The sequence below is a fragment of the Neoarius graeffei genome, chromosome 25, assembly GCF_027579695.1.
Source record: "Neoarius graeffei isolate fNeoGra1 chromosome 25, fNeoGra1.pri, whole genome shotgun sequence".
NCBI lineage: Eukaryota > Metazoa > Chordata > Actinopteri > Siluriformes > Ariidae > Neoarius > Neoarius graeffei.
Window position 1 is genome coordinate 32,389,640 of NC_083593.1, and position 27,989 is coordinate 32,417,628.

The 27,989-nt window shown below is 41.7% G+C and overlaps 1 protein-coding gene across 3 annotated transcripts; it reads right to left on the reverse strand.

Moving 5' to 3' along the window:
- On the reverse strand, positions 1–27,975 carry nle1 (notchless homolog 1 (Drosophila)). 3 transcript variants are annotated; one of them, XM_060909385.1, is made up of 13 exons: positions 27,905–27,975; positions 25,435–25,592; positions 24,985–25,202; positions 18,208–18,287; positions 18,027–18,103; positions 17,392–17,489; positions 9,203–9,395; positions 6,690–6,825; positions 4,118–4,164; positions 3,833–4,035; positions 624–783; positions 450–520; positions 1–354 (listed from the first exon to the last, which is right to left on the reverse strand). In XM_060909385.1, exons 2-13 carry the CDS (start codon positions 25,567–25,569, stop codon positions 342–344), a joined length of 1,431 nt encoding a protein of 476 aa, XP_060765368.1. In that variant the 5' UTR covers positions 25,570–25,592; positions 27,905–27,975; the 3' UTR covers positions 1–341. The 3 variants fall into 3 exon arrangements, with proteins under 3 accessions (XP_060765368.1, XP_060765367.1, XP_060765366.1); XM_060909384.1 differs by having other exon boundaries at positions 27,924–27,969; XM_060909383.1 differs by lacking the exon at positions 27,905–27,975 and adding an exon at positions 27,797–27,895.
- Between the last annotated feature and the right edge of the window lie 14 nt (positions 27,976–27,989).

Consider the following 27,989-nt stretch of genomic DNA (forward strand, 5'->3'; position numbering starts at 1 on the left):
TAGCTTGGCCCAATGAATTTTATTTTAAAATTCTCTACAGGAGTTATTGAATCTCTGAATACGTGCTCTCCCTGTATGTGGGGATTCCAGAAATTAGCCCAGGTCAATTGTGGGGACTTCACGTACTGAGCAATGCTGGTAAAGAGACACCATTACTTCATGCTTCTGTTTTATAGTTAGAAGGCTACAGCATGTGCTGTACATGTCCTCTTGGCTGATTTGAGAGTACTGGGGCACTGGGTAATTAAGTCAAGGTTCAAGCTGATACAGCTGTGTTATCCCATGGTGTAGGCTGTTTGAATGATTGTCCGTGCAGTGGTGGGGGCAGGAACCTGCATCAGCTACCTCCTCCATCTAAGTGGGGGTGGAAATCCGAGATACCAAGTGTTAGCACGTCATGATGTGTAAATGGTAGACAAAGCAGGGCAATATGAAAGGTAATTACTCACATCCGTAGACATTTGTCTTTCCCACCGCTAGCCACTCGCTGACCGTCAGGACTCCAATCTACAGCAAAAACCTGAACGAAACATTGACGTCACACAACACTATTAGTAAACATGAATAATATTGAAAGTAATAAATCAAATATGCACAAAAACCCCCCGAAGTGATCCTCTTACCTCATCAGCATGTCCAGGCAGATCCACGCTCAGTTTGCCTGTCTTCACGTCCCACACCTTCAGTGTGCTGTCACTGCTCCCACTCACCAACAGACGGCTATCTGCTGACCACGCCACCTGATACACAGCGGCCACGTGACCCCGGAGAGACGTTAGATACCTGCAGGAGGGAAATGGTACAGCACTGAATCCTGCATTTATACTGAACTTTATCTGTTTATGGGAATTATGGTGTGCAATTCTCACATTCAGGATTGCTTCATGAGACATGGATCAGTCACAGAGAGATCTGTAATACAGTCAGTCGATCTGGCCTGTATGATAGATAGTCTTGTCTTATGAAGCACCAGTACACTAAGACTGGACGAGCTGACTGTATGAAACGGGGTGTATGGACCATGAAAACCATGATGTGCTGCTATATTTGGCTGAGGTAACTGAAGTGCAGCTGTAACTTGTGCCAAGTGCTTGATGTCTGAGGACCTTAGCAGCTTAATTCTTCAATATTATTTCTATTACTATACTCTATTACTTCTCTAAGAGATTTGCAATAGGATAAGTACGGTCTATTACCTTTAAGGACTACAAGGAAAACAAAAGCAGTGGAAAGACATTTCTAGTTTCTTCTGGCTGAATAACAGGGGATGCTGAAATTAAGATCAATGTCACTTGGGCGCCATCTAGTGTATTTTTCTGGAATAAATGTCAGTATGATTTGACATTATACCCAACATGCAACATTACACAGTTCCTTTATAGTTCTCTCTTAACCCTAATTATATAAGAATGTGATTTGAAACAGTCTACATTAACATTAAATGTTAACAAAAATGCGACACAAAGTCTATTTAAGAAAAAAAAATATTTTAAATAATTTTTGTTGTTTTGAAAAACCTTTCAAAGTTTGACCTATATACATTATACAGATAATGATTTAAAAATGTTGTTGCATATTTACAGAAGCCACCAGAGAGGCCCTTCATATAATCTTTTTTTATTCACCTTGTTATCCCGAGATAACGACATAATTCAGGATCTCGAGAAAACACCACAACTAATTCGAGATCTCGAAAAAACAAAATTATTTTATGATCTCGAGAAAACAGCCGAGATATTCTCTCCCTGGGCCAGTCTTCTGCGGAGGTGCCGTGGACTAATTTTGAAATTATCCCTTATTAAAAGGCTTAATGCAATCTCTCCCTGTGTCAACCCCTGATCAAAATATTGCCTTATTAGGTGATCGATTATTCCAGACATTCTAATGACCAAAGTTGCGTCTATACAGAATGAGAAATAGCTCCAAAGTCAGCATATCACAAGTCTCTTGGCGCACCTGAATGAACCATTTCTCAGCTGTTTACTCGAGATCATGAAATAATTTTGTTTTCTCGAGATCTTGAATTAGTTGTGTTGTTTTCTCGAGATCCTGAATTAATTATGTCGTTATCTCGGGATAACAAAGTGAATAAAAAAAAAAAAGGATTATATGAAGGGCCTCTCTCGGCTTCTGTACATATTTCATACGAAATATTGAATATTTTTTAAACAGGGCAGTGTCTTTAACCAATTTACAACCTTGCTTCCAAAAAAGTTGGGACGCTGTGTAAAGTGTAAATAAAAACAAATGTGATTTGCAAATCGTGGAAACAATTTATCGTGGAAATAATATTTCATTAAAAGTAGTAAAAAGACAACACATGACATGTTGAAACTGAAATTTTATTTTATTATTATTTTTAATATATGCTCATTTTGAATTTGAGGCCAGCACCATGTTTCAAAAAAGTTGGGACTGGGGCAACAAAAGACTGGAAAAACAAACAACAACTACTAATTAGGTTAATTGGCAACAGGTCAGTAACATGATTGGGTATAAAAAAAAAAAGAGCATCCCAGAGAGGCAGAGTCTCTCAGAAGTAAAGATGGGGAGGGGTTGCTCTGTGAAAGACTGTGTGGGCAAACAGTGCAACAATTTAAGAATAATGTTCCTCAATGTAGAATTGTAAAGAATTTGGGTATCACATCATCTATGGCACATAATATCATTAAAAGATTCTGAGAATCTGGAGAAATCTCTGTGTGCAAGAGACAAGGCTGAAAACTGGCATTGGATGCCTGTGATCTTCAGGCCCTCAGGTGACACCGTATTAAAAGCAGACATGTGTCTGTAGTGGAAATCAATGTATGAGTTCAGGAACACTTCAGAAAACCTTGGTCTGTGAAAACAGTTCATTACTGCATCCACAAATGCAAGTTAAAACCATATATATCTACACAACATCCAGAAACGCAGCCACCTTCTCTGGGTCCGAGATCATTTTGGATTCTTTTTGGAAATTATGGACACTGCGACCTCTGGGCTAAAGAGGAGAGGAGACCTCCGGCTTGTTATTAGCACACAGTTCAAAAGCCAGCATCCGGGATGGTATGGGGAGTATTACTGCACATGACATGAGTAGCTCGTACATCTGGGAGAGCATCATTAATGGTGAATAATACATACACATTTCAGAACAATATGCTGCTATCCAGATGACATCTTTTTCAGGGAAGACCTTCCTTCTTTCAGCAGAACAATGCCAAACCGCTTTCTGTACATATTAAAACTGCATGGCTCTGTAGTAAAAGAGTCCGGGTGCTAAAGTGGCCTGCCTGCAGTCCAGACCTGTTTCCCGTTTAAAACATTTGGTGTGATGTGAAGCGCAAAATACAACAAAGGAGGCCCCGAACTGTTTAGCAACTAGAATTGTATATCAGGTACAAATGGGACATTTCTCTTTCAAAACTACAGCAATTGGTCTCCTCAGTTCCCAAATGTTTACAGAGTGTTGTTAAAAGTAGAGGTCATGCACCACAGTGGTAAACACACCCGTCCAAACTTTTTTTGAAACATTTTACTGACATCAAATTAAAAATGAGCATATATTTTTCAAACAAATTAAAATTCTCAGTTTCAACATTTGATATGTTATCTTTATACTATTTCCAATGGAATATAGGGTTTCCATGATTTGAAAAATCATCACATTCTGCTTTTATTTATATTTACACAACATCCCAACTTTTTTGGAAAAGGGTTTGTAATACCCTGACAGTTCAAATCATGACACTCCATTGTAAAGGTGTCGCAGTGATTTTTTTCATGCTTCCCACCTCTAGTCTAGATGCAACAATCAAAAGAGTAGAAAATATCAGGCTCAGTTACATACTTGCCAGTCCTGCCATCCCAGATCTTGATAGACTTGTCGAAAGAAGCACTTGCGAGCAGACGTGTGTCAGGGGAAAAGAGCACCTCATTGACCAAAGCCTGGTGTCCAGTCATACGAGCCACAGGCTTCTTCTCCTCTGCTGGATTCCACAGGAACAGCGTGAAGTCATCAGAACCTGACACCAATCTCTCAGGAGCCTCACCCTGATTCAGAGAGAACGCTCAATAAAGTGTAAAAGTACCATTGTATGAACTAAAATCTCATTAGCAGACGCTTTGCACTTACTCTGACTTTGTTATATCGCTGCAATGCTCTGTCTTTGATTTCTTCCACTGTAGGAAGCAAGCAAATGAGCGTTAATCCAAAAGGTACATCACACATACATGTAACTACTATTATTATTATCATCTTGAAATTGCTTAGGTTTAGTGTACACGTCGTAGTTAGACAAGGGTCATTTCTTGCTCAGTTTTGAAAATATCTGGATGAAACTTGGTGTGCATATACACTACCGTTCAAAAGTTTGGGGTCACCCAGACAATTTTGTGTTTTCCATGAAAAGTCACACTTTTATTGACCACCATAAGTTGTAAAATGAATAGAAAATGTAGTCAAGACATTTTTCTGGCCATTTTGAGCATTTAATCGACCCCACAAATGTGATGCTCCAGAAACTCAATCTGCTCAAAGGAAGGTCAGTTTTATAGCTTCTCTAAAGAGCTCAACTGTTTTCAGCTGTGCTAACATGATTGTACAAGGGTTTTCTAATCATCCATTAGCCTTCTGAGGCAATGAGCAAACACATTGTACCATTAGAACACTGGAGTGAGAGTTGCTGGAAATGGGCCTCTATACACCTATGGAGATATTGCACCAAAAACCAGACATTTGCAGCTAGAATAGTCATTTACCACATTAGCAATGTATAGAGTGGATTTCTGATTAGTTTAAAGTGATCTTCATTGAAAAGAACAGTGCTTTTCTTTCAAAAATAAGGACATTTCAAAGTGACCCCAAACTTTTGAACGGTAGTGTAGGTAGTGACCATCTGTGATCTCCAGATCATGCATGACATCACATGATGCCATGATGTCATAAAATGTTCAGGAATGGCTATGAATGGGACCACCTGGTACAGTACCAGGACAAGCTAGACAAAATTCTTTCATGCTATCTTCCATGGCCTCATCTCATCTCATCTCATTATCTGTAGCCGCTTTATCCTTCTACGGGGTCGCAGGCAAGCTGGAGCCTATCCCAGCTGACTACGGGCGAAAGGCGGGGTACACCCTGGACAAGTCGCCAGGTCATCACAGGGCTGACACATAGACACAGACAACCATTCACACTCACATTCACACCTACGGTCAATTTAGAGTCACCAGTTAACCTAACCTGCATGTCTTTGGACTGTGGGGGAACCCGGAGCACCCGGAGGAAACCCACGCGGACACGGGGAGAACATGCAAACTCCGCACAGAAAGGCCCTCGCCAGCCCCAGGGCTCGAACCCAGGACCTTCTTGTTGTGAGGCGACAGCGCTAACCACTACACCACCGTGCCGCCCTTCCATGGCCTTTATACCTTAATTTTTTTTGCACTCATTTGACCTCTGACCTTGACCCTTTGCCAGAATTAGGTCAAAGGTCACTTGTGCGTTAAATCGCTACTCCTCCCTCATTTTTTCATGAATTTTCACCAAATGGAGTATGGAGAACCTATTTGGGGGGGCATCAAAAATAGTTTGCATCGGTTAAGCAATCGGACCTATTTTCACCGAGTTACGTGACCTTGAACTTGTCAGTTAGGTGACTCTATAGCAAAAAGTCAGTTTTTTGTCTATTTTTCATGGTCTCTGAGCCAGCCTTGCTCCTTTGCCATAGAAAAACGTGTTTTAATGAATATTTATAGTTTTGACCGAGGTCAATATTAGGTCACATATTTTCAATGGCCTATATCTCAAAAACGGAGCAAGATAAGGTTATAGTTACTATTAACCATGTCATATATGGGCTTTCATTTGGGAACACTGGTTTTGTCCTGGAGTGACCCTGACAGGTCAGATCAATGATCGGTATATTTTTTTTACTGGCCTGCATCAAAAAATTGGTGAAAGATAGGAACTTGGTTAATATTATGAACCATGGGAAGTATGATATCCTTTTCCCTTTGTCATCAGATTCCACACAAGTGGCCTCATTTCTCTCAGTTCTGTGACCTTGACCTTTGTCCCAAGGCCTCAGGTGTGGAAATGGGATACCACTGTGCCCTTGGCACAGTACCTCTAGTTATTATTATTATTGATATTATTTATTCGTAGTCTTTAATGAGAACACCCATAACAACCAGCATATGGTATTATGAGAGTAAACCAGGACAGCAGAACAGTCACTAAATAAGACACCAGTAAAGCATGCATCCGTTTGTTGGTGTGTGTGTGGAGAACAGATTATGTGCACTAAAATGCTTCGCTAGGCCAAAATCACTGGGTTAAACATCTGTTTTGAAGATATAACTTGCGTGAATTGTTGGTACTCCTTTGGATGTTAAACGTATATTAGACTAGAAAAACTGGGCAATGTTTTAGAAGCTTGTGAGTGAGGGTAGCGTTGTTTGTGCTCGTTTTCCCTATAACTCACTGCCACATTTTTAAAAGCCAGCCTGCGGGTGTGGTTTTTTTGTTCGAGCTCATGTCCAGCCCTGCGAGACCACAAAATTAGTGACTGAGAGTTTAAAATGTGGACTTGATTAAAGTCCCTTTGTTCGATGTTAAGCAAGTCCCAGACTGGTACAATAATCAGATACCATAAACCCCATATCCATCTTTAAAGACTAATTGCATGCATTGTTCATCTTACATGAGCCCGTAAGTTCCTGAGGGTTGATGGTAGCAGTAGCTGGTTCGAAGGCTCCTGTACGGAGGACGTAGTCGGTGCTGAGGGCCAGCGTGTTCACCCAGTGAGCATGACCCTGCAATGTCCGACACTGAACCCCCTAAAGCAAGGAGAAATCCAAACATATCTTTATTTAGTTCAGCAATTGTTAGGTCAGAAATAATGAATTTTCTGTAAAAATATGTATTGTGGAAAAAAGGTGTTCTTAAATTGATACAGAAGTGCTGCAAATCTAACAGTCACGTGTATACGGTACCAGGCAATTGTTTGGACACACCTTCTAATTAATTTTTTTTTCCATTTTTATAATTTAAAAGACACTTCATGTCTTAAGTAATGATGGTCATTTCTCTTTACTTAGTTGAACAGTGCTAGACATTATATGGATTACTACAATTGTGGAATAGGGCTATTTACTGCATTTTTATTTACTATTTAAACTCAAACGCATTAAGAAGGCAAGAAAAGCCTTATGCAGCCCCGGACCCGTTTCCCTCACTTCCGCCGTTTTCATTCTGCTCTGAATTGTTACTTTGAAAAATAAGCGACACACTTGAGCACAGTGAAAGTGAACTTTATTATCCAGATGATTTATCAGACAGTGGTGGCACAGTGGTGTAGTGGTTAGCGCTGTCGCCTCACAACAAGAAGGTCTGGGTTCGAGCCCCGGGGCCGGCGAGGGCCTTTCTGTGTGGAGTTTGCATGTTCTCCCCGTGTCCGCGTGGGTTTCCTCCGGGTGCTCCGGTTTCCCCCACAGTCCAAAGACATGCAGGTTAGGTAAACTGGTGACTCTAAATTGACCGTAGGTGTGAATGTGAGTGTGAATGGTTGTCTGTGTCTATGTGTCAGCCCTGTGATGACCTGGCGACTTGTCCAGGGTGTACCCCGCCTTTCGCCCATAGTCAGCTGGGATAGGCTCCAGCTTGCCTGCGACCCTGTAGAACAGGATAAAGCGGCTACAGATAATGAGATGAGATGGTTCGTTTTTCGGACACTGTTGTTCTCCACTGTGCATGTTAGTTAAAAAGCAGTGTTTCCCACAGACCAGGTAGCAATTTGTGGTGCTCCACTGTGCCAATGAGGGAATCGTGCGCGGTGGTGTCGTGGCGGTCGGTGGAGTCGGTCATTGGGGTGTATGCAAAGTGTTTACAGCGGGTGGTGTTCAAACACACAGTATTTTTCTTCAGAGTCACCTGCTGGGACTATTTTAAAGCTACAAGAAGCATTTGAGATTATTCAGTTCAATCTAAATTCTTTTAAGTTTTTAAGATAAGACAGCTAAAACAATTTTTACCAGAACCCTGCCTGGTTTCATTCCTCAACCCAACTTTAAATTACAGGGCAGGCCATTAGTTTGCTGGGCTTGATGTTGGTGGAAAACCTGTCTTTTAAATTTATGAAAATTACTCACCAAAATTGAAGTTAAAGTTTAGTTTTTACCTTAGTTTTTTGCCTTTTTGGTGGCAATCTTTCAATCATTCTTTAGTTGACATTCAAGGAATAAGTTGCAAAAAACAAGCTGGAGGTTTTTATTTTAAATATTGAACTCAACACTTACCTCAACCAATACTAAAATGAAATAAATAGTATAATGTAACAACAAAATAATAATAAAATTAGGCTAGTGGGAAATCCTTATTTATTGTGAATGTCAAGCCATTATAAATAACTTGCATGAATGCTGAAGCGGGATAAACGGGATAATGCAATAAGGCCGGTTCCTCGTGTCAAGCTGCTACTGTATGCATCAAAATTGGTTTATAGCCTGACTCAGGGATGTCTGTTTCATGTAAGCCAAGAAGGCTATGATAAAGCTCATCACGAGCATGACGTAGGCTACCTTTTAAAATAAGGGGGCGGAAGGCGAATCGGGAAGGCTGCGTTATTTTTAATTAGCCTAACAGGCCTACTTGCAGTCCGGGTATATGCGCACCGGCAGGCCTGTGTACACGCCTCTCCGTCTCTCTCTCTCTCTCTCTCTCTCTCTCTCTGTGTGTGGGTGTGCGCGCGCGCGTGAATGAGAAGAAAGAGCACTATGAATGAACGGAACGATACACAATGGAATTTTTTTTCCCCCAAAATCGCGAGTCTGATTGTGTGGCGATAGGAATCCATTGTGTGGCGCTGCACCACACAATGGTCTATGTATGGAAAACCCTGAAAAGATCACATGATAAAATGCTTATTGACTGACTTAGGTCGGGCTGGATGGGAAAATATTTGGCTTTTGACCATTTGTATGGACCTCACTGTGCTTGGTCTGTACGGCATGACCTCGAGCCAAATATTTTCCCGTCTGGCCCTCCCACTCAGTCAGTAAGTGTTCCATGTGTTATTTCATAGTTTTGATGTCTTCAGTATTGTTCTACAATGTACAAAATAGTCAAAATACAGACAAACCTGTGAATGAGTAGTGTATCCAAACTTTTGACTGGTACTGTACGCATGTACGCACAGATAAAAGGGTTTGCTCTTACATCTTTGGCCCTCCACACTTTTACAGTCCTGTCCTGGGATGAAGTGTACAAAAGGCCATCCCCTCCCCATTTAACACAGGTCACTGACTGCGTGTGGCCCGTCAGGATCTTATCGCAGTGGCCCAGTACCGTGTCCCATATCCGAACCGAGCCATCTTTAGATGAGCTAGCCAAGTACCGGCACTCAGGGTTCCTTTGGCAGAGTGACACAGTAAACACAGTTAGATGCAATACATGATAAAGAAAAAAATGGGGGGAGATGTCATGGAGCAGATGGATGGTGGGGGGGAAAATAAAAAATAAATCAGTGCAATGAAGTTGTACGAGTTCAACTCGAGTATTAAATACTGCCAGTTAAACATTTTTGAACATCCTGTAACATTTTTTGTTTAAACAAGCTCATTTTAAATGCTCTAAATGTGAAACAGCTAACTAAGGAAGAAGTATAAATTACCTGACAATAATAACATTTATTATTAACATGTTAACTAAACTGAGAAAAGTTAGACTTTTTTTTTTTTAAACAATTTAGATCTAATCGAACTGGAAAAGACCAAAAGCTTTATTGCTCTAATTAGGTACTTGTTACACACCATGTATTTATGGTTTGCAGTTAATAACAGGATTAATGCACTTACTCTTCAAGTGTGCCTGCCTTTAATAAAGCATCCATTTAAAGACCCATTAGGATCTGACAGCGAGCAGTTAATAAGTTCCACAAAGATTTAGCTTTCCTTATTTAATTACCTCCACAAACTTTGTTGGAGGAGGTTATGCTTTCACCTCCGTTTGTTTGTCTGTCTGTCTATCTGTTCCTAAAGTAACTGAAAAAGTAGTGAACGGACTGATGACATTTTGAGGAAAGGTGGGCCATGGGCCAAGGAACAATTGATTAAATGTTGATGCAAATCCAAATATGTAGCTTGGCCGAGGTACAGTGGATATAAAAAGTGTACACACCCCGTTAAAATGATAGGTTTCTCTGATGTAAAAAAAAAAAATAATAATAATTTCAAAACTTTTCCCACCTTTAATGTGACCTATAACCTGCACAATTCAATTGAAAAACAAACAAATCTGTTAAGGGGAAAAACAAACAAAAACATACAATAAGCTTGTTGCGCAAGTGTGCACACCCTTCAACTAATACTTTGTTGAAGCATCTTTTGATTTAATTACAGCATTCAGTCTTTTTGGGTTCACACCTGCCATCAATTAAAATGACACTGATTAACCCCAAATAAAGTTCGGACATTTACTCAGTTGCATCCTCCAGCAAAAGCCAGGGTTCACAGAGAGCTTACAAAGCATCAAAGGGATCTCATTGTTGAAAGGTATCAGTCAGGAGAAGGGGACAAAAACATTTCCACGGCATTAGATATACCATGGAGCACAGTGAAGACAGTCATCAGGAAGTGGAGAAAATATGGGACAACAGTAACATTACCGAGAACTGGACTTCCCTCCAAAATTGATGACAAGACGAAAACTGGTCAGGGAGGCTGCCAAGAGGCCTACAGCAACACTGAAGGAGCTGCAGGAATTTCTGGCAAGTACTGGTTGTGTACTACACATGACAATCTCCCGCATTTCCCATATGTCTGGACTGTGGGGTAGGGTTGCAAGATGGAAGCCTTTTCTTACAAAGAAAAACATCCAGGCCCGGCTAAACTTTGTAAAAAAAAAAATACATCAACTCTCCTAAAAGCTTGTGGGAAAATGTGTTATGGTCCGATGAAACCAAGGTTGAACTTTTTGGCCACAATTCCAAAAGGTATGTTTGGTGCAAAAACAACACTGCGCATCACTAAAAGAACACCATACCCACGGTGAAGCATGGTGGTGGCAGCATCATGTTTTGGGGTTGTTTTTCTTCAGCTGGAACAGGGGCTTTAGTCAAGGTGGAGGGAATTATTAACAGTTCTAAATACCAGTCAATTTTGGCCCAAAACCTTCAGGTGTCTGCTAGAAAGATAAAGATGAATTTCATCTTTCAGCCTGACAATGACCCCACGCATACATCGAAATCAACAAAAGAATGGCTTCATCAGAAGAAAATTAAAGTTTTGGAACAGCCCAGCCAGAGCCCAGACCTAAATCCAATTGAAAATCTGTGGGGTGACCTGAAGAGGGCTGGGCACAAGAGATGCCCTCGCAATCTGACAGATTTGGAGCGCTTTTGAAAGGAAGAGTGGGTAAATATTGCCAAGTCTAGATGTGGCAGGCTGATAGACTCCGACCCAAGAAGATTAAATGCTGTAATTAAATCAAAAGGTGCTTCAACAAAGCATTAGTTTAAGGGTGTGCATACTTATTCAACCAGCTTATTGTACACTTTTTATTTATGTTTTGCCCCCCAAACAGATTTATTTTTCAACTGAATTGTACAGGTTATAGGCCACATTAAAGGTGGGAAAAGTTTTGAAATTATTTATCGTCATCTCTTTTTTTTTCCCATCAGAAAAACCTATCATTTTAACGGGGTGTGTACACTTTTTATAGCCACTGTAGTTACTATTCTGTATCCTTTTGTTGGTCTGTAATAGTGATTATACTCTTATAAAACCTAAGATACTCCAGGTGTTCAACTATATGGGCAATGTGGCAATGTAATAAAGCTTGCATTCACGTGCCAAGTTTGAACAATTCAAATTCCTTTGCTGGCTCACTAGAGAAGTGAAAGCATTAATGCGTTTCTCCAGTGTATTGTCCATTATGTTCTGGTTTTTCAAGTCATTTTACACACAAATGTAGAGGACACAACACTATTTTTATATACTTATCTTCGGATAAATGCATTTCATGAATATTATTATGGATAAAAGGCATATTTTTACACTGATGGTACCCCTAGTGAACTGGCGTAAGGATGCGTTTTTGATAGAGACTGCAAAGCACTTCTCTAAGGTGGGGTTTACATTAGACCATATCAGTGGATCATCAGATTAATGTTTTTAAAACGATTAGTGTGCACACAGCAACACCAATACACGGATACGCCCGGCTCCGCAGGCATCCTGCGCTCCAAATCACTCCGGCCTGAACAGCGAGTGCCCTCTGGAGGGTGCGCACTCCGGCCCTGCGCAGCTCACAGAGCGCGCGAGTATAGCGCACGAGCAGTGATTCGGGACTGAGCCGCTGTGTGTGTGATCCCAGTGCATATCACTTACTACTTGCAAGTGGAAGGATGGTTCATACTTTTATACTCTTTAATGAAAGGTGATACAAGGCGGAAGTCCACGCCGTTTTTCAGCAGTCACGTCACATGACCAACGCCAGCGAATCAGGAAGGTGGATGTCACAGTGACGTTGTCCAATGACGACGCCAGCTAGAGCTCAGCACAGCGTATCCGCGTATTCTCAATGTTTACACAGCACCGGAGCTGACACGATCTGGATTGAATACGTGGACGCTGGCAGATTCCCGTTTCCCGGCGTTTCCAGGCGGTTTAATGTAAACGGACAGTGCATCCGCGAAGAAAACGAGACAGATACGGTCTAATGTAAACTTGGCCTAAGTCGCTCTGAATAAGGGCATCTGCTAAATGCTGTTAACATTAATATACTGTATGTGCCCTTTTTATTTCTAGTGCTAATAAAACCTGACAGTGACGACATCTTGCAAAGTAGATGGAAAATACAAAAATATTAACGAGCTTAAAATCATAGTTACATAACTATAACATACAAACCCCCCCCCCCCCCCCCCCCCAAAAAAAAAAAAAAAAAAAATTCTATAGCTCGTTATATATACACACCGGCCACTTTATTACGTACACCCATCCACCTGCTGTTTTATGCAGTTCTCTAATCAGCCAATCCCTTGACAGCAGCACAATGCATAAAATCATGCAGATACAAATCAAGAGCTTCACTTAATGTTCACTTCGAACATCAGAATGGGAAAAACTGTGATCTCTGTGACTTTCACTGTGGCATGGGTGTTGGTGCCTGATGGACTGGTTTGAGTATTTCAGAGAGACTGCTGATCTGGGGGCGTCGTGGCTCAGGTGGATAAGGCGCCATACCATAAATCCGGGGACCCGGGTTCGATTCTGACCCGAGGTCATTTCCCGATCCCTCCCCATCTCTCTCCCACTCATTTCCTGTCTCTACACTGTCCTATCCAATAAAGGTGAAAAAAGCCCCCCCCCCAAAAAAAAAAAAAAAAGACTGCTGATCTCCTGGGGTTTTCACACACAACAGTCTCTACAGTTTACACAGAATGGTGTGAAAAACAAAAAACACTGAAGGCCAATTTACGCTGACAACCCAGTCCTCGCAGACAGTGTCTGCGTAGCCCCCCCACCTTCGCAGACGCTCTGCGCGCACCTCCCAAAAATTGTGACCACCGCAGAAGCCTCGCAGACAGCGCCGCAGACAAGAGGGCTCTGATTGGTCCACTCTACATCCGCTGTACACGCACTTCCGCTTCCCTACTTTCCCGGTTTGTTTTGTTTTCACGACCGGCATTTTTAAAAACACGAGCGAAGATGGAGCAGCACGAAGAGCGGTTGATTGAGGAAGTACGTACATCTATACGACTCCAGTTCTAGTCATTATAAAAAAAAAAAGTTCTAGTCATTATAAGTAACCGGAGGATAAACACTCCACTAACCACACCCACCAACTACTCCTAGCGACTTTGCGCCCCCTTGCGTTGTGCCGGTGAATAACATCGTGCACGCCTATTCCCCCGCTCAACAATAAATTACAACTGTCTGCGAAAAGCTATCTGCCTTGTCGCAAGAGCATGCAGAGGCCTTGAGCGAGTGACAGTTCTGTGCGTGGAAACGTCTTGTTGATAAAAGAGGTCAGAGGAAAATGGCCAGATTGGTTCGAGCTGCCCGGAAGGCTATAGCAACTCGCATAATCACTCTTTACAACCGTGGTAAGCAGAAAAGCATCTCAGCATGCAACAGCAGAAGACCACATTGGGTTTCACTCCTGCCAGCCAAGAACAGGAATCTTAGCATCAGGAACAAGTTCCTATTAAAGTGTTCGGTGAGTGTATTTAGCAAGTTAGTTAGCAAAACGCACAAATATCGATATGTCATTACTATAATTAGCACTACAGACAAACTCCACATAAACAACAAATAACTTATGTATTGTGCATTACACACGAAACAAACAACGGCTCAAGGAGCACGTTTTCATTCGGTTAAAGGACATGAGCTAATAAAGACACTGACCTTATAACGGCAGCCCACTTCCTCACTCATCCACTGCAAGCGACTGATCCTACCCCTACATATGATCTTAATTCAGGTCGATTTTTTATGCTTAGTAAGTTTAACCAGAGACATCATCAAAAAGCAGCTTTACAGGAATCCAGATGTTGAGTTAGATCATTAATGAGCACGCCAGAAGTGCCAGTCATGGAGGAGGGGGGAAAAAATCCTTTGAGAGGAAATGAGGGAAAAAAACCTAGCAAAGGACTATGTTCAAATCCAGTAGGTGACACTGGATAGTATGATTAGAAATCATTACTCTTCTACAGCTGTATGCTAGAAAGAGTCAAACAGTATGAAGGTGTGTTAAAAGCATGTTCAGTAGGAGTAGATTGTGAGGAGTCCCGAGATTAACACAGGACAGTCCTTATGATTATAGCAGCAGTTTCAGCAGATACAAGTCTGCAATATCCATGTGACACTGAAGCAAAGATGAGGCTTGGACATACAATTTTGGGAAGTACAGATCTTTATGAGGATAATTAATAACTTAAGGGCCCGGTCCCACAACACCGATAACTATACCTATAACTATGACTATACCTCTGCCTGAATTTAGCTCCAGTCTGGAGCAGTCACACCAAACTATAATCCTGACTCTAATATCGCTTGGTCCTGACACTCAGGGAAATAAATGCATGCAACTTAGGAATAGTCATGGAAGTTTTTCCCCCCAAGTAGTAGCACATTATTCCGGGTCGTACTGTACAGCTTGGACTTCAAAACAACCCATGTGCATACTCCGGTGGTTGATAAAATACAGACAGGTCACGGACTACGGAAATATAATAAAACAGGTACTCTATGGGTACGGGCGGCGCGGTGGTATAGTGGTTAGCGCTGTCGCCTCACAGCAAGAAGGTCCGGGTTCGAGCCCCGTGGCCGGCGAGGGCCTTTCTGTGCGGAGTTTGCATGTTCTCCCCGTGTCCGCGTGGGTTTCCTCCGGGTGCTCCGGTTTCCCCCACAGTCCAAAGACATGCAGGTTAGGTTAACTGGTGACTCTAAATTGACCGTAGGTGTGAGTGTGAGTGTGAATGGTTGTCTGTGTCTATGTGTCAGCCCTGTGATGACCTGGCGACTTGTCCAGGGTGTACCCCGCCTTTCGCCCGTAGTCAGCTGGGATAGGCTCCAGCTTGCCTGCGACCCTGTAGAACAGGATAAAGCGGCTAGAGATAATGAGATGAGATGAGACTCTATGGGTACATGTGGCTACTGCTTATAAATAAAATAGTTTTCTGATCCCATGTCCATACAGTAAATATAGCATATATATTTACTCTATGAGGTAGTAGCCACCAAAATGAAGTGTAACCCAAAAATGAACAATTAAAAAAAAAATAAAAATAATTCACAGAAGTAAAATACACCAAGTGTCTGTACTTTATATTATTCTACTCTTATCTCTTACAGTTTTCAAAGCTGAAACCTCTGAACCGAGGCTGACATACACATGCTGTCGTCATGACCCAAACTCTTATTTCCCGGAAAAGGCCCGGCGCCAGAGCTCAGTGGCCTCGATACTCTTTTCGACAACTTCCTGTAACAACTCGGAAGTGCGTCACATCTACATCACACATAGGACCACTGGCCAAAGAAGGCGAGGAAAGGGGGACAACCTGGAGTATATTTTAAAACAGGAACGCACTTTCCCTCGGGATTAAGCATAAACATGTCTGAAAGCGATTTCTTTAGTCTAATCCATTTATTTCGAATGGTGAACCGAATTGTATACACTCACTGGCCATTTTTTAAATAGGAACACCTGTATGCACATGCGCGATTGTTACACTCATTCTTACAACACGATGACATAGTGGGCTACAGCCTCGATAAGGCAGTAGCCACTAAAAAAGGATACAAAATACAGAGTGATCACGGATTTTAATACAGATGCATCATGGATGGTAATAATTTACAGATTGGTCACGGACGTTTCAGTATATTACAGATTGGTTACGGATTTCATACAGATGATGCATCATGGATTAAAAAAAATTAAGAAGTCTAAAACAATTAAACGTTTGGACTGCTGAAGTTCATAATTAAAATATCTTACCTGCATTTATATGTCTCATCTCATCTTATTATCTCTAGCCGCTTTATCCTTCTACAGGGTCGCAGGCAAGCTGGAGCCTATCCCAGCTGACTACGGGCGAAAGGCGGGGTACACCCTGGACAAGTCGCCAGGTCATCACAGGGCTGACACATAGACACAGACAACCATTCACACTCACATTCACACCTACGGTCAATTTAGAGTCACCAGTTAACCTAACCTGCATGTCTTTGGACTGTGGGGGAAACCGGAGCACCCGGAGGAAACCCACGCGGACACGGGGAGAACATGCAAACTCCACACAGAAAGGCCCTCGCCGGCCCCGGGGCTCGAACCCAGGACCTTCTTGCTGTGAGGTGACAGCGCTAACCACTACACCACCGTGCCGCCCGCATTTATATGTTTACTTTATTAATTTACTAGTGATATATTTCATGGAAAATCACATATCCGTGAATAAAAGAGCCGTGCTTTGTATTATATTTTTTATTTTCTGCGAATCCGTATTCCATGATTTCACGACGCAACAAGGATGTACAAAGATGCCCCAGAAAAAACAGCATGTACTCAGACAACGTCACATTTAAACAATTACCTGATTGGTCAGATGTTTTATTGGATCAGGTCCAGGCCTGGAAAAATTGCTCCAGCCACCAAATGCCTAAACTGCAGGGGACCGATTTATTTATAGTTATATTTATCGTGGGACCGGGCCTTAATCCTGACTTTGCGCATCCACGTCTGTTTTTTTTAATGTTGACAAATGCCATTTGAATATTAAACTGAAAATGCATGTTGATGCAGGGTCCCTGTAGATGTCCAAATCTGAAACCAAGCTGCAGTAACAGCATTTCCTGGCACAAATAACAATGAAATGAGGACAGAAGGACAGGACTTACAGGTGCAACGGCTCCCAACACAGCCAAGTGATCCATTTGGTGTGTCCGGTCAGAGTCTTTCCTATCTGCTGTCCTGTTGCTGGGTCCCAGAGGAGAACCTATACAGATAATACATACAATTATTCTATCCATATTCACTGGATATGAGCAATCGCGTGCCCTGATTGGCTACTCTACTACTAGGTTATCAGCTCATATACCATGAGTAGAGAAAAACAAAATGGCGGAGTGTGTTGCTGAACCAACCGAGGACAAAATAAAAACTCTACTCAAAAAAAAGGCAACAAAATATGGAATAAAAGTATTTGATGGTAAGAACGCATCTTTTTTTCCCCCCAAGAATTATTATTATAGCAGCATTTTTCACAAATCGCTACTGTCATTTCACCAGTTTGTTTACATTCTAAGCGGAAATGATTGTCAGATGTTTTGTATAAAATAAAAATGCTCAGTTTCTCAAAATCCAATCAATCAATGTGGATAGAATAAAAGTTATTCCACTCAATCTCATCGTACATGGCTTATAGCCAACTCGGCTATCAGCTCACGTACAACTCGACTTCGTGGAATAACTGTTAAATGTACGGATAATGCCGCTATTTTAAAGGCATAGCTTCTGTCTTTTAAACACTTACCTGACTGTTCTTACACCCTGATGCTAACTTCTTGCCGTTTGGAGACCAGGCGATGGACAGAACCCAGTGTTTGTGTCCTTAAAGGCATAAATAGAGCCTGTTAACCTCACAACTCAGATAAAACACGAGTTCTATTCTAAATAATATTGATTGGAGTCAACCGCAGTACATCTTTCCTGACCTTTGGCAGTGTGATGAGGAGTCTCTGTGGTCAGATCCCAAAATCTCACAGTCGTATCACCAGAGCCACTTGCCAAGTATCTAAAGACAGATTGAACACAGAGGAAGGATCGTTTAGGATGACAAACAGTGTCAGTAATTTCCTTACAACTCAAAACAAGGGCACAAAATTAATGCTTATACAAGACACATTTTTGTAGAATGCAGGGCTTTCCCCAAAGCACGGATACGCGGTGCTCCGCTATGCGACATCAGTACCATGCTGTCACTTGCACACGAAAAAAAAAAAACAATGCAGAATACTTTCTGTACATAATATCTCCTATTCCTGTCTGAAAACGAGCAATAACTATAGAAATAGGAAGCTATTGGAATATATAGGTCTAGACTCGAGGTCTTTAACTGGCGGACCGCGGTCGGACCTAAACGTCATCCCTTATGGACCCGTACTTATGTTTAACAAACTATGAAATTATTTTTAATTTTGACAGGCGAATCAATTTTAAGTCGCTACGTTACTCCTTTCCTGTCTGGCACAGCTATGCTTTGAAACAGCACTGTACTGAGCAAGGATTGGAACATACAAACCAATCGCGTGCGAGTTGTACTACCCATGTGATTCTAGATAGCCAATCAAATCTCTAGCCCCGAGGTCTTTAACTGGCGGACTGCGGTCCGTGTCCGGACCTAAACGTCATCCCTTACGGACCCGGAGTCTAGACTATCCTGGTATTCAACCCAGAAGTGAAAATAAAGGGTTTTGCTGCGTGCATTCATAACCTTACATAAAACCACGTTCTAGGCGTTGGTCGCCAGATGGCGCTGTTGCGTGACTTGACCTCGATTCTGTTCCTGGCATCCAGGAATTGGAAAATGAATATGCCTGCTACAAAGTGCTTCCATTTCAAATCTACTTTTGCGCTTTAAATTTTGTCTTTTGCATATTTGACAAGGTAAACAACAGCAAATTTAATAATGTTGAATTGTGCCTAAATCAGCCCTAGATGCCACCAGAATGCACCATTTGAAGTCTCCAATTTCAAAAATTTCCAGGGGAACATGCTCCCAATCCCCCCAGCAGCCTACGGGGCCCTCTGGGCCAGGCCTTATGGGCTGGGCTCCACATCAGTAGCACTGCTCTGATATTTTTTTTCCTGGGGAAAGCCCTGGGATGCTTTCCTGAGTCAAAGTTATTTGTAGTTGAAGCTCTAAATCGTATGCTTTCACAGACATGGCTGCTTTCTCAGAGTAAATAATGTGTGGTAATATGGCGGTATAGCTATAATGCCTTGGTTTCCACCTGATTTGCAGTCGAAGTGAGCAAGCATGCAAATAAATAAATAGGGAAAGAGTAAGTACTCAGAATCATCTTCCCTTAAAAGTGAGTTTGGGATCAACAGGTTGTCTTTTCCTTTCTCTGTAATCTCATATACTATGTGAACCACTTTCCTTCAGGACTCGAACTTTCCCTGTCTTGCTTAAAAAGCCCAGAAGAGAATGTACTTCCTGCATCACCACCTCAATAACAGTCTGGTTTGGTTCTGCAACCTGTACTAAGCTGAACAGACTGCAACATGTTGTCAAGTTGGCTAAAAAGCTCATAGGAAGAACACTTTCCTCCCTCAAAACCAGAAAGCAATGAGGAAAAAAAAAAATCATCAACAACCTCTTGCACGTAGGCCACCACTTATTTGTATTTATTCTATCCACACTCACTGGATATGAGCAATCACGTCCTCTGATTGGCTACTCTACTACTAGGATATCAGCTCATATACCGTGAGTAGAGAAAAACAAAATGGCAGAGCGTGCTGCTGAACCAACCAAGGACGAAATAAAAACTCTACTCGTAAACAAAACAAAACCCCAAAAATTGTTACCAAGTATTTAAAAGAAACAGAAATAGCTAAAAGAATATACCCCCCCCCCATGTCTCCTCTTCTACACTCCAGCCCAGTCAGTGGCGGTAATACACCTTTAAGCGGGTTTGCCAACCACCAAAAAAACCCAACAAAATATGGAATAAAAGTATTTGATGGTAAGAACATATCTTTTTCATTTTTCAATAATTATTTTTATTACAGCATTTTTCACAAACTGCTCCTGTCATTTCGCCAGTTTGTTTACATCCTAAGCAGAAATTATTTTGTCGGGCGTTCTGTATGAGTTTTTATTTATCGAATTTGCAAAAAATAAAAATGCTCTGCTTCTCAACATCCAGTGAATGGGGATAGAATAAAACAAGTACTCCACTCAGTCTCATCGTACATGGCTTATAGTTGACTCGGCATGTACAGTGGTGCTTGAAAGTTTGTGAACCCTTTAGAATTTTCTATATTTCTGCATAAATATGACCTAAAACATCATCAGATTTTCACACAAGTCCTAAAAGTAGATAAAGAGAACCCAGTTAAACAAATGAGACAAAAATATTATACTTGGTCATTTATTTATTGAGGAAAATGATCCAATATTACATATCTGTGAGTGGCAAAAGTATGTGAACCTTTGCTTTCAGTATCTGGTGTGACCCCCTTGTGCAGCAATAACTGCAGCTAAACGTTTGCGGTAACTGTTGATCAGTCCTGCACACCGGCTTGGAGGAATTTTAGCCCATTCCTCCATACAGAACAGCTTCAACTCTGGGATGTTGGTGGGTTTCCTCACATGAACTGCTCGCTTCAGGTCCTTCCACAACATTTGGATTGGATTAAGGTCAGGACTTTGACTTGGCCATTCCAAAACATTAACTTTATTCTTCTTTAACCATTCTTTAGTAGAACGACTTGTGTGCTTAGGGTCGTTGTCTTGCTGCATGACCCACCTTCTCTTGAGATTCAGTTCATGGACAGATGTCCTGACATTTTCCTTTAGAATTCGCTGGTATAATTCAGAATTCATTGTTCCATCAATGATGGCAAGCCGTCCTGGCCCAGATGCAGCAAAACAGGCCCAAACCATGATACTACCACCACCATGTTTCACAGATGGGATAAGGTTCTTATGCTGGAATGCAGTGTTTTCCTTTCTCCAAACATAACGCTTCTCATTTAAACCAAAAAGTTCTATTTTGGTCTCATCTGTCCACAAAACATTTTTCCAATAGCAGGGATGAGAATGAAAAATATTTTAAAAAGTCTGAAAAAAGCCGGGGTTTTGGGGGCCGCAGGCACCCAGCAGGGCCCAGGGGCAGAGCCCCGGTGGGGGCCCAGGGGGCGGGAGCTAATGATTTTTGGCTTTTTTTTTTTTACCCCAAAACCATTAATTTTATCAGCAAAAAGTTGCAATGTATTTGGAAATAAATTCCCCTTCTTGGTGGACTACCAGGTGAAAATGATTAATACGGTACAAGAGATTTGTTTTTAATCAATTCACATTTGATGATTTCAAAAAATCAATGCACCTTTTAATATAAACGAGCTCTACAGTATTATATTTCTGCATTTTAGCTATTCATGTCTTTGAATACTCTAATCCTTTAAAATGAAGTGCAAACCAGAAAAAAGGTCTATCATATAATTCTCTTAAGCTTTCTTCTGATGTTATCATGGTAGCAGGAGGTCTTGCATATTAAGCAGGCAACATTCAACATCACTCATCACTTCCCTTTCAACTGTTGTGTGAACTAACTAGGTTTTATCTGGACAGGATGTTGTGTAATGTAATACATATACCATATGGTCAATTTGAAGATCAAGATGGTGATTTTGAATTAAAGAACAGGCATGTACAATTGTCATTACATATTGGAATTTTTTTTTTAAATCAAAAACTAAAGTTCATCTTGGCCTAAAAAATTTGGGCAGACGAAATTCCCCCGTCCCCCTATGAAATGAGCAATAAGTAGGAGAGTTATACACGGTATCATGCCTAAAATTTTATCAGAAATATAGATATGATACTATGATTCTCCCCAACATGCTACATTAGATAAGCTAACCCCATTTATAAAAGATACACACTTACATATGAAATGTATTTGAGACACACACACACACGGCATTGATTTGTGTGATATACATTATAAATATAATGAATCATTGAACAGGCAAAATAATTTTCTACCAACCTTTGTGTTTTTTGGTGTATATGTGAAGTTCGACAGTCCTTGCCCCTCTAATAGCGTAGTTTATCATGTCAGAACACAATGAGCAAAGCACTTTTCCTGGGACGTTTATTTTCCGGATGTGATCACCGAGCTTCGTTGTGACAGTCTGCTTGTCGATCTCGACATTCAGTGTTCTTTCTAACCAAGCCCATCGAAAACAGTTCTTTATTCCTGCACCTTTATCAATCTTCCTCGCTCGATCCTCTTCTTTCTTATCTAGGACTTTTGCCATTGTCGATATGCTAAAATATCCCGCCTGAATACGTGCGTCTTTCCGATGTTACCAATGCGTATCGTCAGTGTGTACGGGTCGGTGAACGGCGATTACAAGTCACGCGTGGAGAGCATGCGCACTTGTGTTTATACACTGAACGCGATGGGGTTTCCCGAAAATTCTACCGCAAATAAGTCGAACATTGTCACAAAAGTGAATGTTAATTACGACATGTTGAAAGACTCGAGTGTGTTAACCCGGAGCCCACCAAGAATCAAGACGTTTTAAGGTGACCACAGATCGTTAACCATACCCCCCCCCGGAAATTTCTCAACGGATTTACATCGATCTCAAAAACGATCATTTTGGTCTGAAAAAGTCGGAAATCCGCCGATCGGCAGAAAATTCTCATCCCTGCAATAGCCTTCTGGCTTGTCCACGTGATCTTTAGCAAACTGCAGAGGAGCAGCAATGTTCTTTTTGGAGAGCAGTGGCTTTCTCCTTGCAACCATGCCATGCACACCATTGTTGTTCAGTGTTCTCCTGATGGTGGACTCATGAACATTAGCATTAGCCAGTGTGAGAGAGGCCTTCAGTTGCTTAGAAGTTACCCTGGGGTCCTTTGTGACCTCGCCGACTATTACACGCCTTGCTCTTGGAGTGATCTTTGTTGGCCGACCACTCCTGGGGAGGGTAACAATGGTCTTGAATTTCCTCCATTTATACACAGTCTGTCTGACTGTGGATTGGTGGAGTCCAAACTCTTTAGAGATGGTTTTGTCACCTTTTCCAGCCTGATGAGCATCAACAACGCTTTTTCTGAGGTCCTCAGAAATCTCCTTTGTTCGTGCCATGATACACTTCCACAAACATGTGTTGTGAAGATCAGACTTTGATAAATCCCTGTTTTTTAAATAAAACAGGGTGCCCACTCACACCTGATTGTCATCCCACTGATTGAAAAACACCTGACTCTAATTTCACCTTCAAATTAAAGGAAAACTCTGGAGTGAAATGCTTTTTAGGTCTATTTTCGCATTTTTGGGAGTGCATACGTTGGGTTGCTATCACAATCACGTCAATCGGATGTGTTTTGAGAAAATTAGTTTTTTGTGATTTCAACCGGGAAGCGCTAACACGGCAGTGGCCGGGGCATGTCCTTTTGCTGATACAAAACGCTAGTTTTAAAACCATTGCAAAGCTCAAAACAACATGACAGTTCTATGGAAGTGAGTAGAGGGTTCCTACAAGCAAAACGAGTTGTCCCTGGCTCTGCATGTGCACGGATAGAGTGTGTTATAAGAGTAATAAAAATCCAGCGACCTTACCTGAAGTCGGTCTTCCTCAGACGCCATCTTGAGTGGACAGTCCGTTAAAGTCGAGTGCAGAGGGGGCGTCGTGGCTCAGGTGGATAAGGCGCCATGCCATAAATCCGGGGACCCGGGTTCGATTCCGGCCCGGGGTCGTTTCCCGATCCCTCACCGTCTCTCCCGCTCATTTCCTGTCTCTAAACTGTCCTATCCAATAATAAAGGTGAAAAAAAAGCCCAAAAAAATATCTTTAAAAAGTCGAGTGCAGAGCCCATGGTGCATTTCCAGCGGGATGGGCTCTTCACTCGGCACTCGACTTTTACGGACTGTCCACTCAAGATGGCGTCTGAGGAAGACCGACTTCAGGTAAGGTCGCTGGATTTTTATTTACTCTTATAACACACTCATGCACATGCAGAGCCAGGGATAACTCATTTTGCTTGTAGGAACCCTAAACTCACTTCCACAGAACTGTCATGTTGTTTTGAGCTTTGCAATGGTTTTAAAACTAGCGTTTTGTATTGGCAAAAAGACATGCCCCGGCCACTGCCGTGTTAGCGCTTCCCGGTTGAAATCACAAAAAAACGAATTTTCTCAAAACACATCCGATTGACGCGATTGTGATAGCAACCCAACGTATGCACTCCCAATAATGCGAAAATAGACCTAAAAAGCATTTCGTACCAGAGTTTTCCTTTAACTGTTAATCCTAGAGGTTCACATACTTTTGCCACGCACAGATATGTAATATTGGATCATTTTCCTCAATAAATAAATGACCAAGTATAATTTTTTTGTCTTATTTGTTTAACTGGGTTCTCTTTATCTACTTTTAGGACTTGTGTGAAAATCTGATGTTGTTTTAGGTCATATTTATGCAGAAATATAGAAAGTTCTAAAGGGTTCACAAACTTTCAAGCACCACTGTAGTTCATGTACAACTCGATTTCGTGGAATAACTGTTAAATAGCCCCCACTGTTCCTAGCAAACATGTGCTATACAACCAGTGTTATCTTATTGTAATGTGTAATTTCTGTAAGCACAAGTACTCAAAACCGGATTTCAATTCCTTGTATATAACTGATTCTGTAGACAGGATTTCGAATGGGGGGGGAGGATTATTCCTTTACGGTTGTTCCACTCACTTTCCTGTGGGACTGAAGGCCACTGAGATGACGGCCTCGGTGTGGCCCTCCAGCGAACTGGTGCAGCGAGCTACAGCCCTCACGCGGAACACGGCCTGTGGTTGGTACACCACTGGCAGCACCTGCTCCGTTTCCACCCCCAGAGTCTGCACACAAGCCCCAAGGGACGACACCACCTCAGCATCTTGCACGAAGAACAGGAGTGGCACCGGCTCTTCCTGAAGAGACCGAGAGAGAAAGAGAGAGAGAGAAAAAGGGAGCGACTTAAAACACACCGCACTAAACTTTAATATAAAAGAGTAAAATGATCACAACTAAAAGTTCAAATAAAAACAAACGAAAAACAAACATGAAGAATAAGTATCTTGAGTTTTAGCTTTGAACAAGTCTCCAGTATCGCTACAAATCATTCACCACCCACCAAAACAAGGCAGCGGGATCAAGTCCTACCTTCTGGAGCAGTGCATTACAGACCAGCTGCAGCTTCTCAGGAGTTATGTTCAATGGGACATCGAAGGGAGATCCAAGAGGCTCGCCACCTTCATCCTGAAACTGGATCAGCATGCGCTCCACGTCCCCGCTCATTTTAAAACACACTCTCGCTTTGTCTGTCAAAACAGGTGAGATGAGCGAGATAGCATTTGCAGATACTGCAAAATCCGAGCACAATTCTTGATTCTCATAATGCACATGCGATTACCCTTTTAAAGGGTCAATTTAGGGTCACTTCTCATGCCTGCAGGGTGAACTACAAATATAGTGTTATAAGAAGAAGAAACCTTTATTCGTCACATGCACACTTCAAGCACAGTGAAATTCATCCTCTGCATTTAACCCATCTGAAGAAGTGAACACACACGCACACACACCCAGAGCAGTGGGCAGCCACACCAGAGCACCTGAGGAGGCCCTCGCCGGCCACTGGGTTCGAACTCAGAACCTTCTTGCTGTGAGGCGACAGTGCTAACCACTACACCACCGTGCCGCCCTATAATTCAGTGCACTCTGCAACTGACTGTCCTTCCCATACTGAAACTTATTCCTTCTGAGTTGTCTTTGAAGGAAAAGCCCCATTCCAGCTGGGGGGTAGAGGGCTAATATCTGGGCCAGAAAAATGTAAACAGAAGCCGAAAGAAAAGAAACAGTGCCAGTCGACCACTCCTGGGGAGGGTAACAATGGTCTTGAATTTCCTCCATTTGTACACAATCTGTCTGACTGTGGATTGGTGGAGTCCAAACTCTTTAGAGATGGTTTTGTAACCTTTTCCAGCCTGATGAGCATCAACAACACTTTTTCTGAGGTCCTCAGAAATCTCCTTTGTTCGTGCCATGATACACTTCCACAAATGTGTGTTGTGAAGATCAGACTTTGATAGATCCATGTTCTTTAAGGCTGCTGGGCCATAGAAGGTTCACGCTGCACGCTGCACGTTCACGTGAAGAACCGGACCCTGGGCCATTAAACTTCATGCTTGGATGTTCACGTGTTGCGTCTGTTCTACTTTGACCGAGTAACCAACAATATGGACTCTTCGGATGACGACGATTGCCTCATTCTGCTTTTACTGAGACAGAGGAAGAGAAAAAGGAACAGAATTTGGAGCCGAGAACACTTCCTTCTGAGAGAAACCCGTGGTGAATTTCACCGAACATTCTATAATCTGCTTGACAATCCCGATGAAGAACTATTTTTCAATTATACCATTCAATTATATTTTTTCTGAAGTTTTCCCCTGAAAGCATAGCGTTATCTCCCTAGACCCGTTCTGATTGGCTGGCGCGGCGGTGACCGCATGCATTGACTGGAATTTCCATCTTCACTCCTAGAAAAAAGTGTGCATGTTCATTTCACGCTTCACGCGTGAAGTGTGCAGCGTGCAACGTGAACGCCGTTCTATGGCCCAGAGCAAGTCATGCTACGTTTGTCCACTTTTCTTTACACGCGTGCAGCATGCAGCGTGCAGCGTGAACCTTCTATGGCCCAGCAGCCTAAATAAAACAGGGTGCCCACTCACACCTGATTGTCATCCCATTGATTGTAAACACCTGACTCTAATTTCATACAATTTTGAGGATCATTTTCCTAAATAAATAAATGACCAAGTATAATATTTTTGTCTCAATTGTTTAACTGGGTTCTCTTTATCTACTTTTAGGACTTGTGTGAAAATCGGATGATGTTTTAGGCCAAATTTATGCAGAAATATAGAAAATTCTAAAGGGTTCACAAACTTTCAAGCACCACTGTATATACTTATATAGTTAGACAGTCACTTAAATGACATTCCATAGAAACGAACCATGCTAAGAGCATCTTAACTCAGAGAGAGAGAGAGAGAGAGAGAGTTCATTGTGATGCTCGCGCTACCATTTAACGATGATCTTTGTGCTACGATGCTTTTGGGAAACCCACCCCCAGATCAGCTGCATGCTGATGCTGCATAGTAGTTTGTCTAAGGTATCTTTGATATTATATGATTATTAAAAGGCACCAAATTATGTCAAACTGCACCTTTAAAATTTATAATGATTAAATAATACTTCAGCGACTTAAAACTGTTTTCAAAATATACAATGTAAACACTGGAAAAAGTATAAACAGACAATAAGTAAAAATAATCACATGAAAAGCGTGCAGTCAATACGTTACTTGTTAGTAAACTGTTTTTTGAATATGCCATATTTAATATTTCATTTCTTTTTTACCCCATTTATTGTTCTAGATCTATTGACGATGCTGTAAGTATACTCAGAAATGATAAAATACATCAATTTCTAGATCAAAACTGAATAAACTAATACAGAATGTTACCTGGTTTATACAGGCTCAGCTTTCATTTTAACACGAGTTAAACACGTGAATCAAATATTAAAGTGAACATACTGCACTATTATACTAAATAACTCAACTAAAACATACTTTATCCTGATGAATTTACCTTCCACGCGTGGAGTGTATCTTTGGATGGCGCTGAAATATGACGTATGTGCCACCCACTGAGCTC

Coding starts and splice junctions, on each gene's coding strand:
- nle1 (XM_060909385.1), bottom strand. CDS start 25,569: ATGAGCGGGGACGTGGAGCGCATGCTGATCCAGTTTCAGGATGAAGGT. Junction 18,288..24,984: donor GCCTTCAGTCCCACAGGAAA/GTGAGTGGAACA, acceptor ATCTGTCTTTAG/ATACTTGGCAAGTGGCTCTG. Junction 17,490..18,026: donor CAGGGTGTAAGAACAGTCAG/GTAAGTGTTTAA, acceptor TTATCTGTATAG/GTTCTCCTCTGGGACCCAGC.